Here is a 15379-nt window from a genome sequence, read left to right on the forward strand (position 1 = left end):
CGAATGTCTTAATTATATATGATATCTTCTATATTCTAACTGTTCATGATGTGGAAGAGGAACTATGCCTCGTCACAAATTATGTGAACACTTGGAAGGACTATATATGCCTCCCTTTCTAGTCCTTGTCAAATTTAATTATATCAATATGAGAATGCAAACTCAAAATTCAGGAAAGATGTACACATATTTACAACCAAACCAAATCAGCCTCTCCATTGGTAATTGTAGTACAATAAACAAACAATAATGGACCCAAATGAATCCTCTCTATCTCTCTCTCAACTCTCAACATACACATATGATCCCAGCAACAACAACAACAAAAAATCTAAATGGAATGAATAAAAATGCCAATAAAATTTATGAAACTTCCATAAATTTATGAAAGTTCCATTGGTAATTGTAGTACAATAAACAAACAATAATGGACCCAAATGAATCCTCTCTATCTCTCTCTCAACTCTCAACATACACATATGATCCCAGCAACAACAACAACAAAAAATCTAAATGGAATGAATAAAAATGCCAATAAAATTTATGAAACTTCCATAAATTTGACCTAATAAAAGCTGCTCACAAAAGCCAAACTGACCAAAACAACAACTGAAGACACCAACACACTCGATGCCGTTACACCATACGCTCCGTTTCCTTTCGGTGCTGTTGAGTTCTGGTTCGACCCCGGTGGTGGTGACATCACGTCCCCGGACGGAGTATCTCCGGACGGTGTTGGTGCGGTCCCGACAGAGCTAGGAGGAGACGAGGTTGGAGTAGTAGTGGCTGCCGGAGCTGGGACTGGAGATGTTACTGGGTTAGTACTTGGGGCATGTGAGGGTGATGATGATGAAGATGGAGCAGTTGCTGGAGCTGGAGCTGGGGCTGAGCCTTGTGGTGGCGCAGCCGAAGGAGGAGTTTGACGCTGCCTGACGGCGAGAACGATGATGATCAGCTTCTGACCATTGGCGCAGTTACCATCTTGGCCACTGATGAAGTAGAACGGTCCAGACCTATCAAACTTGAACTCGGAGTTGCCCTCGTCTAGTTTCTGAATGGGGTTGCTTGTGTTGCAGTTGAAGAAGTTGTCCTTGTTCACCACCAGAACCGAGTCCGATCCTTTGTTGTACTTGAAATCTGTCACATATATTTCCATTCATCAAAACTTAATACCAAATTGAACAAACCATATTAATACATGATCAGACTCGTATATCGCAAAGAAGAAATGAAAAAGAGAGATAAGCATATATATCTTACAGAGAGTGTCATTGACTTGGAACCTATTCCTCTCAGCCCAGTGATTGTAACTCTCAGATGGTTTCAAAACCCACCCATCTCTTCCACCAACGTAAAACTTGTAACCTTCTGTTGCAGGGAGAAAACACGTCAAGCAAACCAAGAACAAGAGGCACAGAAATCTCCCAAACTCCATGAGAGAAAATCCGAAATCCGAAATCCGAAATCGGAACCGAGCTAGATCACAGGACTAGTGTGAGCGAAGGCCACCAATACTTTATATAACAGAATATGATGTATATCCGCAGTGAAAATGATTGAATTTGATACAGACTCACAGAGAACGAGAAAATAGAGAATGGAAACTGAAGCTAGGGGTGTCTTGGGTTATAAAGACTTGGGCGCAAGTTTTTTACCGTTGCTATAAGCTTGTGTGAACATGGTAAGGAAGGAACGTACGTTTAAATTTCAGGTATGGTATGATTGCATGCTGTAGAAACCTTACACGTGGCGTGATCATAGCGACTTAACGGTCGTATTTTGTTTGATTTTCAATTTTTAAGAAAAAACGGATGTATTGGAAACATAATTGTGGTGTGTTATGTATGAGTTGTTGAAGAAGCTTAAAGGTGATGAGGGAAGGATCGAGTTGGATTGCAAGAGGAATTACTATATGTTACCGTTTTCTTTAATCGCATGTTTCTCGTTTCTTGTTGTGGTAAAAGTATGATCTATTATGTATGTTTATGATTCTCAACGGACAAATTACAACAAAAGAGCATGAGAAAAAGAGAAATCTACATTATCGAGCAAACCAGATTAACTGGTTTAAGTGCCTCAAGTTTTGTGAGAATATAGAAGGTATATTAAGTTTGCAAAATGTACACAAAACCTTAAAACCAGCTAGAGTTAGGAAAGCCACACAAAGCAGATGACCTTGACCAAAAAGTTCCACAGAGATAGAGTTAGGAGTTGGGTTAAGAAGTGTAGCTGTACTCAACCATTTCCACGTACCACTACTAAACTACAACTGACTCATCTTTTTTCCTTTAAACACTTTTTGTTTTTTTTTTTGATTGAACCTTTAACACTTCTTGATTATAAGTTCTTTCTTTACATTCAAATAAACTTTGACATGATCAGATTAGCTACTGCATCAAGGAACCTGCACGTATTGATGGCTCGAAATGGTTGCTGCGATATTTCAGTTTGCTATATCAATGGACTCGGGGAAACATTTATAAACAAATGATGCCAAATACTGGATTACAGATTACAAACTACAAATTCCCTCAGCTCTATCCAAAGAAACAAGAATACATCAATTCATATTTCTGTTTCACCATTTTTCAAAGGATTCTACAAGAAATGCTCAAAATACAAATATTACAGACACCTGATATCACAATATAATGGGAACAGAAAACGATTGTTGTGAAGAAAAAATTAACAGAAACCAGAAGAGTAAAAAGAATTAGAAAACTGATGATAGATGAGAGAATTATGAATTGCTTTTCAGCCGGTGGCTAAATGTCTGGGAGAGCTGTTAAACATACTGTGCCACATGAAAGCTCTTGAAAGCACCATCTCAAGTTCCTGGTCAGTCCAGTTATGAGTTGGTAGGTGTTGAAGAAACATGACCAACTCTTGGAAATCAAGCTTCTTGAGCTCCTCTGACCACTGAATCAAATCAGAGATTAAAATTAAGTTCTTGACATCCATTTCATTGCCAAATCAAAATCTGATGCAAACTAAGCAGACCATGGATTTATGGCAGTAACAGAAAATAGGGTATATGGCCAAATATTACAGTTTAGTATCCTAGCTTAGATGGCAACTTTAACATCCGGAAACTAGGTCATCTCGTTATTAGAAGACACAAATATACTCCTCAGGTCCATCAACTTTCTTCAGTTCCATAGATGGCATTTCTTGCCATCAACATTCTGTGGATCAGAATAATATCTGGATGGCATTGAGAAAAACCAGCATAGGTACTTGGCTATGGCAGTCAAAGAATTCAAGGTGTCGCAGAGGAAAATAGTAGAAATATTGTTTTTCAAAGGGATAAATTTGATTTGCTGGAGAGAGAAATAAATAAGTGAGACTAACTGAGCAAGTCATGGAGTGTATAAATACAACCACTGAAAAGATATGAGGGTAAATTCGGCAGGTTTAATTGAGAACAAAGAAAAGATATCCGCTGTTTGTGTTAAAAGAAAAACAAGTGTGGAACATGCTGCATGCAATGACTGCATATAAAAGAATTCTTCAAAACCTTCTATACAAGGACTTAACAATGAGATTGTTTTTATCATATATGGTGCGAAATTTTCATTAATTTCTTTTCCATGTTCAAAACTTGAAAACTTCATCAAATAGGCAAAGAAAACACATTGTTAATAAACAAATAAATCCACACACTCTTTCTTATTAAAGCCTAACAATAGACACATTCCAATCAAAGTCTGATAAATAGACAGATTTCCTTATGTCAAAACCTTACAAGTAACATATATAAATGTGTGCGCAAGGAAAGTGTACACAAGCAAAGTTTGATCTTACCGTTAAAAGAAAACTGGCAAAAATATACACAAGGAAATCTGGCAATGCATCTCCTTCAGCAAGATATGTATCCCACAGGCGGGAAATAAGTTGGAAGGGAATCTAAACAGGGCAATAAACAGAAACTGCCATTAGCACAGGATAAAGGAAAAAAGCACATGGTCCTGTTAAAATTTGGATTTCAAAAATAACCAAAATTATGATCACTTTGTACACAGCATATGAATATAAGATAGAGAAAACTAGAGAATAAATCTCTAATAACAAACCTCACGTATTAAAAGACAGTTGAACCACCGGAAAGCAAACTGAAGAAATTCCAGCCCTTGCTCCTCCACATGTCTAGATACAGGTTCTAGTGCAACAAGGGAAAAGATAACGAGTAAATACATGAAAGATGATATTTTGATATGCTTCTTGCATCCCACCGTTTGAGGAATTGCTATTTCTTGAAGGTATTACACACAAAAGTCTTTATTATATAAGCAAAAGTTGGTCTGTCCTTTAACAAAACCAGCTTCCTAAAATATTCATGCAAGAAAAAGGGTGCAAGAATCAGGAAAAAAAGAAGAAGGTTTACCATCAATTCGCCTGACCAATTCCTTTAGCTTGAACACAAGCCTCTGGATCCCTGGCTGAGCAAATGTGTAATGGTCTTGCATACCATCAAGTAGCTTTGATAGGCACCAATAGCAATCAGCTTCTACTGTAGATATTTGATCGGAAGACAGATCAGAGATTGACCAACTATCCACACTACCGTCCAAGTATTCTGACAAGAAAACCACAAGAAAGGGAGTAACAAGATCATTTATTCCCTGAACATATCCACTTGCAGGATGTCGAATTGCCCTGAAAGACATCAGGAGAGGTAAGTTTGAAAACATATCCCATAATCCTAACAATTAATTAAATATACAAAAGAAAAAAGCATCAAAATGATGGCCTCTAGAGACCATATTCCACATCGAAATCATCAGTGGAATCCAATAAGTGCCGAAAATATTCACTTTGCCACATACAGTTTACTTATATAATATTAGCATTGCATTGCATATTTTAACACACATGATCTCGTTGTTGTCCTAGAGCGATTCTAAATTATAGAGAACTAGAAGTCTAGAACAGACTCCTTATCAAGGACCAGGATTTATCGGCTGCTAAGGTTCTCAATTAGGGGAAATGAGGGCCAAAAAAGATGTCGACTTAACTGAGGCTAGTCATTGGAGCATAAGAGGCCTGTTACTACTCACAATTCATGCATGCATGGTTCACATCTACAACCGGCCACACCCATTGTAACACATAACATATAGAAATATAGTAACAATGCTAGACCACCCAGTGGAGCCCAATCAAGGGTGAACCATTTTATTAACTAGCTCTGTGACTCTGTGAGTGTTCTTCATTCTCCATAAAATCCCTAGTTGGTCCAATATTTGGCATCCAAAAATATGTTGGCATAAGTGAGAATTATAGTATGAGAATCATACCCCTTACCAGTCCTCTTAATGCACATTGTCAACCAACATTAAACCTCCCAGTATATAGGGTGTAGAGTTCGTGGTACATGTAAACCCAAACAAGTCATTTCCAACTTAGCACTGCTAGCACAGGTAGAGACAGATTCAGGCTAGAACTACTTTGGTACCTATAGGGCACAGAAAGAGAATGTCCTTGACATTTGACAAGTAATTAAACGCATCTGAAGAACAGAGCTGTTAAAGCATTATTGTCATGGTTTTCAGGCCGATGCAAGGCACTAAGATGGTCAATGATGCAGGAAGAAAATGTGTCTCATATTCTATTCTAATAAAGCTGTCTGGATTAACCCTACAAATATGAGAATTGGTCTGGAATTTCTACATAACCCATCCCGTTTATACAGTAGCAGCATTTACACTTCACTCTAAGGAATCAGCAGACCAAATAGATGAAAGCATAGCATACAACATTGAATTTGTAAAATTCAAATAGTTGAATGAAAATAAGAAAGTATGTAATAAGAAATAGGTACCATGTGTAAAGGATGCGCTCCAAGGATTTCTGGACTTGCTCTTGCTGAAAAAAAGACACATCCGGCACGGTTCTTGGGCAATCAACAGAAATCTAACAAGGAAAAAAACTGTATTTGTCAAAACCATCAAAAAGAGTGTATTTGCGTCAACCTAGATTAATAATTATATATTAAATAAGTACCTGACGAAGCATGTTTATCTCATCATCTGAACGCTCAGTATCTGGAATGTCATAGTATTGAGAAACACAGTCAAGATACTCGAGGCGCTTCCTTCTTAGAACTCCCTCCCTTCTATCTGAATTAGATGGTGCATATCCCTGTTGTAAGTTAATATTTTAATTTCAAACAAGCAAAAACATCAACTAGATAAAGCTAACCCAGGTTAAAAATAGGAGAAATAAAATTAGCCTCTCTAAGACCAGAAGCTAATTTTAATACTAATTCCAATTACCAAAACAATTGTTATAAGAAAACAAGAAAAAATTAATAGAATAGTGAAGGAAAGAAGTCACATATACATGAACCTCAGGTTCAACACATGGCTGAGCAATGGATACAACTGCATGAAACTAAACACCTACTTCCCCGTTCTGCATAGATGTTTGTAACATATAAACTTTTAAAAAAAACCACGAAAACCAGCAATTCTAATGGGGGCACAAGGACAACCTTGCAGGTTCTATATCACTAATGCTCCCTATCGCCTGGTTAGGGAACCAATTTCTTTTGTCAGATTCCAAATTAGGGAGTTTGACTGGCCTCTTAGGCCTTTCATAAGCCTAGTATACCAAATGGAAGCCATAGAAAGTGTATAATACTATTCAGTATTCACGTATATTGCTGACCCACATATATTCATGTCTATCGTAGTCAATACTTCTATATTTTTGTCGCCTTAAAAAAGCTAAATATGTAGCTTAAATATCTGATCGAAGTTCCATAACATATCCAAATCTTTTCATATTGCTTCTAGGAGTTTCAAACCATTGAGCTTACCAAAAGAAGCCTCCACACATCAGGTCGCATATATGGTGGTATGCCACTCCAAGCCAACTCACGCAACTTCTCTACACAAATAAAAAAATAAAAAATAAAAAATTAATTAAAAAAAAGGAAAGATATGAACACCACAGTTCCATTTGCAGTAAAAGAAAATTTGTTGAAGAAATAGATCTATCAACAGAGTAATATAGAAAACCAAAATCAAATGCTTCATTATTCCAGAATAATATTAACAACTGCACAAATTGAGATTTCAGTTAATGATCCCATGAATCACAGCAATAGGTAAATACACAACTGGTCTAAAATGCAAAATAACAAAACCCAGAACCCAGGGCATCACTTGTATCTCTGCTTATATTTGTCTAGTGGTGGGAGATAGGGAGCACATTAGAGGTCTAGTGGAGAGAGGGGATTTTGCATGTGTTTATAGATTATCTAGCTCTCATAAAGTATCAATAATATATCAATTGTCAATAATTCTCAAGTCTCCGTTTATTTTTTCCAAAAACAGGAGCTTTTATATCTATCCAAGCATTTCAAAAGAAAAAAAAATTATATCTATCCAAATGTGAATGACTAGGACAAAGGGGAGACTTCACTTTACTCTTTTTGATTGAGAGTAGAGCAAATAGTATTGGAAACTTCAGGTTCTGGGCTGTTGCGTGCAAGTCTTATTATAAGTGGTAAACTGGTGAATCGTTCAACTCCCTCCAAAATTTGAACCTATATCACCTGATCTGGAAGGCTAAAATATGTGAGGATATTTGTTTGGATTATGGATTATGGTAGAGTAATACATGTAGGAAGATTATGAGGGTGAATGTTAGACTACATGAAACAAGGGATAATATTGATCATCATCTTTTCCATTCTTTTAAAGTTTGAAAAACTACCTTTATGGAAGCAGCAGCTGGTTGTTCAGATTCTTTAGTGATATCTTATGAAGTTCCAACTGACATGTGATTCATCTATACTTTAAACTTATAAAAGAAATATACTTCAATATCTCATAGCAACTACTAAAGCAACACCTGGAAGATGCCCAGCAATATCAATATAACTTCATCAATAGATATCAGGGAGAAAGAACTGAGAGAAAAATGTAAAGAACATGTTATCGTACCTAATATCACTGTGGTCCCAGAAAGGACCTTAGTGAACTTCATAACTCGAGCAGAATCAGTTGCTCTAGCACCAATAACGGATTTCTGAGGACCTTTGGAAGTATTCTCAACATTCGAGGTTGATATTTTTAACTTATTTACACTTTCATTGGCGTTCGGCTCACTTGGGCTCTCAAATGCTTCCTAGTTCAGAAATAAAGAATCAGTTTTTCCACGCTCATCGAATTCCTAGGTTTCCAAAATTTATAAGACAAAAAGCATATCAAATCAAACCTCCAATGCCTTTGATATGCTAACACTTGTTTCAGCATCATTGTATGAGAAGCTCCTTGCATAATTTAGCGCGGGTTCTTGTGTGTTTGATTGATCTACCAGCTCTGATCTCCTCGTCAGCAATACTTTACCAGGCATACTGCGACCTTTGAGCAACCTAGACAAACAAATAAATATTAAACTAATTACAATCAACACAATTGATCTTGTTCAGAATAGCTAATTTGATAGCTACAATCCAGTAAAAGTAAAAACTACCATCATCAAATCGTATCTACCATCACCAAATTTCGGCTATATGAAATCAACTTTACATTGCACTAACAAAATCGATGGCAGGAAACTAAGTACAATAAAACCAAACTCTCACATCCAACTCTAGATTTACATTGCCAGATTGCTTCTGTTCTGCCACATGTTCCCACCAAACCAGAAAAGCAGAGCACCCAATTTCTCCAATTTACAGAGATTTCACAAATCAAATAACTTTTCCCACTGATTGCTATCTAATGCATTCCAAATCAACAAAGCCAATATTCAATGTCTCATCTATTGGAATTTCGAAATCAAAATCTATGCTTTGGGGTGTTGGACATTCTAATAATACAAAAGGCAGAAGCTTCATTTCGAAATGGGGTATTCAAATCTGATGAAGAGCAAAGCCAAAATGAGTAAGGAATGAGAAGTGAGATGAAAATTGGGGTACCCTTGAACATTTCTGAGGGTCTGGTTGAATCTTGATTCAGGGGTTGAGATGGAACTTTCTTGGGAGTGATGGTCTTCTCCACCAGAGCTTTGATTGCTCTTGTTGTCGTTGCTGTTGTTCCTCATGGTTGTGTGTATCTACAATGAGATCATAGTGTATCTGTTCTGTTTATTGGTCTTTTTCTCTCAGAACTTTTACCCAGAGAAATATAGGAAAAGCAAAAATCGAAAAGAACAGATAAAATTTTCTAAAATTCACATACAAAATAACAAGTTCGTGCTTCAGGCTTCTTCTTCTTCTATTTTTTTTCCTCGTGTTTTATTTTTATTTTTTGTTTTTTTTTCTTTGTCTTGCATATATATATCAGGTCTTTCTAACGAGGAATCATTTTTTTTTGTTCATTTTTAAGGATAACAACTCAACATTAGATATGTTTTTTTAATAATTTTAGATGGTTGAGATTAAATAATAAATTCAACACTTTCTGACAAACCTAAACCGTTCAACTTTATTAAAAGTAATCAAAGTTTTAGACGACTTAACGATCACCAAATCTTCTAAAAACTTGTGAAAATGATCTACTCATATAGACCTACAAATTAAATGGTGGAGATGTGATTTTATGATCGGAAAGTTCGTTAAATACCCTATCCTTAGAAATAAACAAAAAAATCTCTTGTTGAAAGAGTCTTATATATATATATATATATATATATTTGTTTGATTCGTTGTAGCCAGTTTCAGTTGTTGAAATGATAACTACTGTGAGATGACTATGATTTGTTACAACTTTAGGGAAAATTGTGATGTGCCTTTGTGAAGACTCTCAGACCCAAATCATTTTTGTCGAAAAAACAAATGACATATGGTATTGGTTGAGCCGTTGAGGTGGGATATTTATGAATAACAACAAATCACTACAGCATACATTGCACAGTCATTATGAGGAAATTATATGTATCATGGTCTAAATTTCCGAAGTTACGAATTGTCACGCATGTTTAGCTTGAACGATCGAGAATCCCTAACAAATCAATAAAATATATATGCTATACACTTATGACACCATAACAATAAAAGATGGAAAACACAAGAAACTCCTAAGCAAACATTCCTACATCTGGTCCCGGTATTTGAATAGCACTCATAAAAGGTACATAACAGTGGTACGATAAATTATGTTGCCTGATAATCATCACTGTCATCACTAGCATGGGCGGAGATAAGAAGTGCGAATGAACCACCCCCAGAATCGAAGCCCATCCGCAATACATTTACATTCATACACATGCATCTCTCGGTTAATCTGTGTCTAATCTAGTCATTCATACACTGTTAACTTTAATTAGCTATTAGATATATATGATGTACAATCTTTGAAAATTAAAAAACTACAAACTAAAACCACAATTACATCCACAAGATAAAGAGTCAAAACGAAAAGCAAATGATGATCCGATTGGAAAAATATTAAAGCGAACAGAAGAGACTGTTTGTATTGTGGCACGATTTCTCCACCTTTGTGTCCGGCGAAAATAAGCTACACAAATATGAGTGCATTTTATTCATTCATGGTCTATTGGTCTTAAATCTGTACATATAGTAAGGAAAAATTCTTGTATGCACGATGTGTAAATACACAGTACAATCTTAACTATTTATAACAATTCATATGTTTGATCACCATGTTTCTATATTATCTCCTCTAATTTTGACTATTCACATATATATATATATATATATGTGTAGATACACGCCGTGTACTGAAGATGCCCTTATATAATAAATGAGATTCATGCATGACTCCACACCTAGGCTAATACGTTCCAGAGCACAATGTGAAGCGTACGACGAATGCTCTAATTATGTAGATTGCCTTATAGACGGAGTACGTTATACTCTTGTTTGGAGCTTATACTTTTTCTAGGCCTCGAGTCCTTGAGTAATCCTGATCCATAATCATGAAATTTAGGCTTAATTAATTAATCTGAGAGCAATATTGCTTAATGCTTATCACTAATTGTCTTGATGATATGGTACGTATTAACGTATAAGATGCCAACAGCTTCATTCCATAACTTCAAGTTTTGAACCAATAGATCATCGATCCAAACTAAGTTTTGATCACTGAACTAACGCAAATCTACTCAACAAATCTCATACATAAGTCGCATGTTCGCATGGCAACTATTAGCAGAAGAAAATAAACTACTAGACAAATCTATATTGAGGAAAAGTACGACGTGCTTTAACAAGTCAAGACTCTTGTGGCCTTCTGGGGTTTTTGTACAGATCGAAGCCAACAAAAGCAATCCAGTGAGTAGCCTTACTTCGCTAGCTAGTTTTTTTTCTTCTTTGTGGCTATTTGATTTATTTCAAGGCCAATACGTTTCTGATATATGTTTACTCACTTGTTGTTTATGGCTACATGCAACTTCGTTATGGTTGATAAAGTAGTCTGGTTTCACATCTAAAACCAATTAACAATGGGTAAATACAAGTCATATTCCCGATGTGAGATTGATATCTCAATAATGGTCTTTTTTGCTCAACTTATGCTATGGAATCATGCTTGAACATACACAGTCATGAACTACTCAACATCCTGAGTCCTGAGTTACTTAGGAATATTTCTTAGTAACCTTAACCACGTTGTGCATGTTTTACAACGTACCGATCAACTAACGTACGTAGTTGGTTAAATATATATGTCCCTCTCTGTAATTAGAATAAGGTGTTTTCCGAATCACATATATGATATATCTTTCTTCTGTTCTAATTACATAGTGAACTTTACGTACACTCTTTACGTACACTCTCCCTCTATATATTTTTGAGCTTTCAGAGAGAAACTAACTTCTTCACATTCATTGGAAATGAGTATGCGGAACCCTCAAAAAGATGTTCCACTAAGATTTTGTGAGTTGCCTCTGTAGGATGGAAAAGATCCCAGAACATATGATCCCTTCTATTGGAGCAGTAGGATGCGACTGGTAGACAAGGAACCTTTGCGTTAAGATAGCCGAGGCCACAGCATGCAGCTTTAGTCTCATTGAATCCTGAAACAAAAGCACCAAATGCGATTAGCCTTCGTTCGATCGAGGGTCACATTCTGTTACGAAACTTCTAGCATGTTAGGTTATCCAACTGGTAATAAAAACAAGAACATAAAGCAAAGTTTGATCATCTAATCGAGTAAATCGACGAATCATGCACATGGAAATTGACAGTTTGGTAATATAACATGATACACTGTTTGAAAGTAGTACATTGATTTTCACTAATATAGAAAATCATAAGGGATCGAGATAGGAGTACCGTAAGAAGAAGGAGTTTGGACGATGTTACGGAAAATGCTATAAGTCTCGAAGAAGGAGTAGTTGATGCCCAATGCTGGTTTCAATTGCTGCATCATTGACTTGAGGCCATCACTATACTTTAACGAGATGGAGTTTCCTAACTCATTGCAGTCTCCTGTTTTACTCCTTCTTGCCGGACAACATCCAACTGGTCCAGTGCCGAGAATAACGAATTTCCGAGCACCAAGACTATGTATTCTCTGCCAACAAAAGAAGAGTGGACAACGTTGAGCACTGAAATTAAGTATAAGAACATCAACTATGCACATATGATCAAAGTTAACTTCTTCTTCTTCTTCTTCTTCTTCTTCTTATTTTTATTTTTTTTACCTGCAAGTGTTGTTTAAGGGTAGACAGCATCAAACTGACATACTGGTCCGGTGTATATTGCTTTTGGGTGTTAGATGAATCTAAGTAGCCGAAAACGTCGTTGCTTCCAATAAGAACAACATGTAGAGATTTCGCTAGATGAGCTTGGGCAGCTTGAGTTCCTAATTGTTGCTGAAGCTCTGCACACACTTGTGCATAGTAGCCTACTTGTTTTGTCAAAGGTAGTGACTGACGCTGTAACAATATACAGATAAAAGTAATTTAGAACATCACTTATTCTAACAGCTGAATTTCACACCCATATATTGGATTTGAACTATGGAAGTCTTTTATTTCAGTAGTTACTTACATATTCATCATCGGTGCCGTTGAAGATTCCAGCCCCTCCAGAGGCGAAGCTAACTCCGGCCACGAAGGACCCCTTTTGCTTATTGGATTTTGATACAAGTGACAGGTATGGTGGGGAAGTTGGCAACCCTACTTTCTCAGCTGCTCATCAAAAGGAAGTGTTGTTACATATATGTTCGAATATATATCAGTTATATAGCAGAGAACCGTTACATAACGACACTCAAGGAAAGTGAAACTTCCACTCAAAAAGTACACGCATAATAGATTGAGCTAGCGTTCAATTTGATGACACAACATGCATGATACATGGTGTGAATATAAGCATATAGAATGAATCAATCAACATGCTTACATGCATATATACTTGTTTAGTACCATGAACAAAAACCTACCCAAGAAATCTGCAGAATTCTTGCCATTGGAAAACCTCCCGGTTGCTTTCTTGGTCGGAAAATCGATACCGTTGTGAGGAAAATTTGCCTTGGCGACAGAGACGGTAAGGTAATTGTTGTTACCAACATCCAATAAGGAGTCTCCGAAGATGTAAATAGCCGGAACCGTCGACTGAGCATCTGAGAAAGCGATGAACACAGAAAGGATAATGGAGAAGATGGTGAAGAAGGTCGTAGGAGAAACACTGCAAGCTTCCATGGCCATGGTTCTGGGATTTGGTTTGAGATACTGAGATCGATATGCTTGTGGGTAGTGGTGATGAATAAGTGGATCAAAACGCAACTCTTATATAGTGGGAGATAAGTTGATGAAGTACTGTATATTGTCGTGTGTGAATAGACCGAAGACGTTTTAGCCGTGTGGGCTCGATCACTACTACTCCTGAAAGCTCTTATTTTGGAATAACGAAATTAGTTTTGTACTTTTGCCAGTGAGCAAAGTGTTCTTGGACAACTAATCTATTTTGTTCAATATTGTTTAAGGGGAATAGAATCAGATACTTCTAAAAACCCTGGTGACAAACACATTCTGTGGTTCGTGGATAAGCACTAGTACTTGACTCATTTATTTTTGACGTAGTTTCTAACATATCAAAACGTAAACGATATTTCTTACAGAATTTAGAAGTGTGACCATGTGATCATGTGCTCACTCACATAATGTTATTGGAATGATTAACCCATAAAAGAAGTAGCTTCATGTGCTATGTTAAAGTAGATAAACTCGAAAGTTACCATTTTGATTCCATTTGCGTTATCACACCTAACTATGCAATCCATGTTTATAACTGTGTGAGTTACTCTCACTACTAGTACTACCCAACAAAAGTTTGACCGACAACAAAAACAAATTATCGTCATTATATGATCTTTCTATGACGTTCTCGGAAGCAAACGTCATAAATTCAAATTTCTGCTTAATTTCATATTGTATATGTAGATTTTTATGACAATCATACATAGTATGTGACAATTTTAACGACGTATCTAACTAATCTTTATTTATATTATCATTTAAAAAAAGTTAATTTAACATGTTCTTTTGTTTATGCTTCTACTTCTTACATTAACATGTTCTTCAAATTATGCTTCCGAGAAAAATCTGCGTGCCGTGAAAGAAAGGGCAGCATGGGTAGCTACCTACCAATGATCAAGGGTTGGTGAGTGATTAAGTTCTTCCGAGTTTGAGGCATTGACCTCCATTAAGAGCCCGATTGGTGAGTGTCACTTCTTCTGGTTCCGTCGGAATGAAAGTAAGTGGGAATGGGTTTACTATTTTTTTGGTGCTCTGGAACATCAATGATAACGATATGAACATATAAGAACAAGAAAATGCAACTCGGACAAAAAATTCCAGGCAGTTGTAGTGAATCAATTGACAAAAAAAAAAAATATTGTGGAGCAAATCAATCCCTTAAAACACGTCGGTATAAACGTCCAACCATTTTGGGCCAGTTAGTGAGAAGCCAATTTTGGATTGCAAAATTTTTCCCCGTCCATATTGAGTGACATGACCTTTCTTCTGAATGGATATTATATTTTTTCTTTTTAGTATTGGAAAATTCTACTCTACAGACCTACATAAGATGCCGCCTGCTTAATTTCAAGGCAAAATTTTCTAAAACAATACACCCCCGGTGCGAATCACGTGTAAAAACTCTTATCACTGTATATATGTCATGCCGCACACTGCACAACATACAAGTCCCTTAGTATTATAGTAAGAACGATAAATCGATTATAAAGTTTGATTATTAGGTTTATCGTTGTCAACTTTGTCTACAATTTTAAAATGCTTCTTAGGTTCGTCAGGTTTCTATTTGTAAATTTTGAAGATCTATTAATATATACTTTGTTGGGTTTGTTTATCATACCATATGGTATAACATACATACCTATTGAATTATATTTGAAGACACAGAAGAATACTTGTACTGTATTGAGAAATATGTCCC

The 15379-nt window shown here is 36.3% G+C and overlaps 3 protein-coding genes across 3 annotated transcripts; all 3 read right to left on the minus strand.

Annotated features, from left to right (window-relative positions):
- Nucleotides 1–338: 338 nt before the first annotated feature.
- Nucleotides 339–1650, minus strand: LOC101302444 (early nodulin-like protein 2-like). The gene is made up of 2 exons (XM_004296469.1): nucleotides 1261–1650; nucleotides 339–1137 (listed from the first exon to the last, which is right to left on the minus strand). Exons 1-2 carry the CDS (start codon nucleotides 1433–1435, stop codon nucleotides 566–568), a joined length of 747 nt encoding a protein of 248 aa, XP_004296517.1. The 5' UTR covers nucleotides 1436–1650; the 3' UTR covers nucleotides 339–565.
- An 890-nt stretch (nucleotides 1651–2540) lies between these two features.
- Nucleotides 2541–9118, minus strand: LOC101302742 (TBC1 domain family member 22B-like). The gene is made up of 10 exons (XM_004296470.1): nucleotides 8933–9118; nucleotides 8227–8383; nucleotides 7953–8136; nucleotides 6821–6891; nucleotides 6004–6141; nucleotides 5822–5913; nucleotides 4385–4656; nucleotides 4074–4159; nucleotides 3805–3906; nucleotides 2541–2919 (listed from the first exon to the last, which is right to left on the minus strand). Exons 1-10 carry the CDS (start codon nucleotides 9055–9057, stop codon nucleotides 2755–2757), a joined length of 1392 nt encoding a protein of 463 aa, XP_004296518.1. The 5' UTR covers nucleotides 9058–9118; the 3' UTR covers nucleotides 2541–2754.
- Nucleotides 9119–11543: 2425 nt separating this feature from the next.
- Nucleotides 11544–13679, minus strand: LOC101303027 (GDSL esterase/lipase At5g55050-like). The gene is made up of 5 exons (XM_004296471.1): nucleotides 13365–13679; nucleotides 12971–13110; nucleotides 12622–12855; nucleotides 12251–12491; nucleotides 11544–11991 (listed from the first exon to the last, which is right to left on the minus strand). The coding sequence occupies exons 1-5, from the start codon at nucleotides 13627–13629 to the stop codon at nucleotides 11774–11776; spliced, it is 1098 nt and encodes a 365-aa protein (XP_004296519.1). The 5' UTR covers nucleotides 13630–13679; the 3' UTR covers nucleotides 11544–11773.
- Between the last annotated feature and the right edge of the window lie 1700 nt (nucleotides 13680–15379).

Source organism: Fragaria vesca, linkage group LG4 (assembly GCF_000184155.1).
Source record: "Fragaria vesca subsp. vesca linkage group LG4, FraVesHawaii_1.0, whole genome shotgun sequence".
Taxonomy (NCBI): domain Eukaryota; kingdom Viridiplantae; phylum Streptophyta; class Magnoliopsida; order Rosales; family Rosaceae; genus Fragaria; species Fragaria vesca.

What these genes read in the sequence shown, in the direction of transcription:
- LOC101303027 (XM_004296471.1), bottom strand. Translation starts at nt 13,629, where the DNA reads ATGGCCATGGAAGCTTGCAGTGTTTCTCCTACGACCTTCTTCACCATC. An exon ending in CCCTTAAACAACACTTGCAG is followed by an intron (nt 12,492 to 12,621) that starts GTAAAAAAAATA and finishes TTTTGTTGGCAG; the next exon opens with AGAATACATAGTCTTGGTGC. An exon ending in CCAAACTCCTTCTTCTTACG is followed by an intron (nt 11,992 to 12,250) that starts GTACTCCTATCT and finishes CTTTTGTTTCAG; the next exon opens with GATTCAATGAGACTAAAGCT.
- LOC101302742 (XM_004296470.1), bottom strand. Translation starts at nt 9,057, where the DNA reads ATGAGGAACAACAGCAACGACAACAAGAGCAATCAAAGCTCTGGTGGA. An exon ending in ATGTGTGGAGGCTTCTTTTG is followed by an intron (nt 6,142 to 6,820) that starts GTAAGCTCAATG and finishes AACTTACAACAG; the next exon opens with GGATATGCACCATCTAATTC. An exon ending in AGATAAACATGCTTCGTCAG is followed by an intron (nt 5,914 to 6,003) that starts GTACTTATTTAA and finishes TTTCCTTGTTAG; the next exon opens with ATTTCTGTTGATTGCCCAAG.
- LOC101302444 (XM_004296469.1), bottom strand. Translation starts at nt 1,435, where the DNA reads ATGGAGTTTGGGAGATTTCTGTGCCTCTTGTTCTTGGTTTGCTTGACG. An exon ending in CCAAGTCAATGACACTCTCT is followed by an intron (nt 1,138 to 1,260) that starts GTAAGATATATA and finishes TATATGTGACAG; the next exon opens with ATTTCAAGTACAACAAAGGA.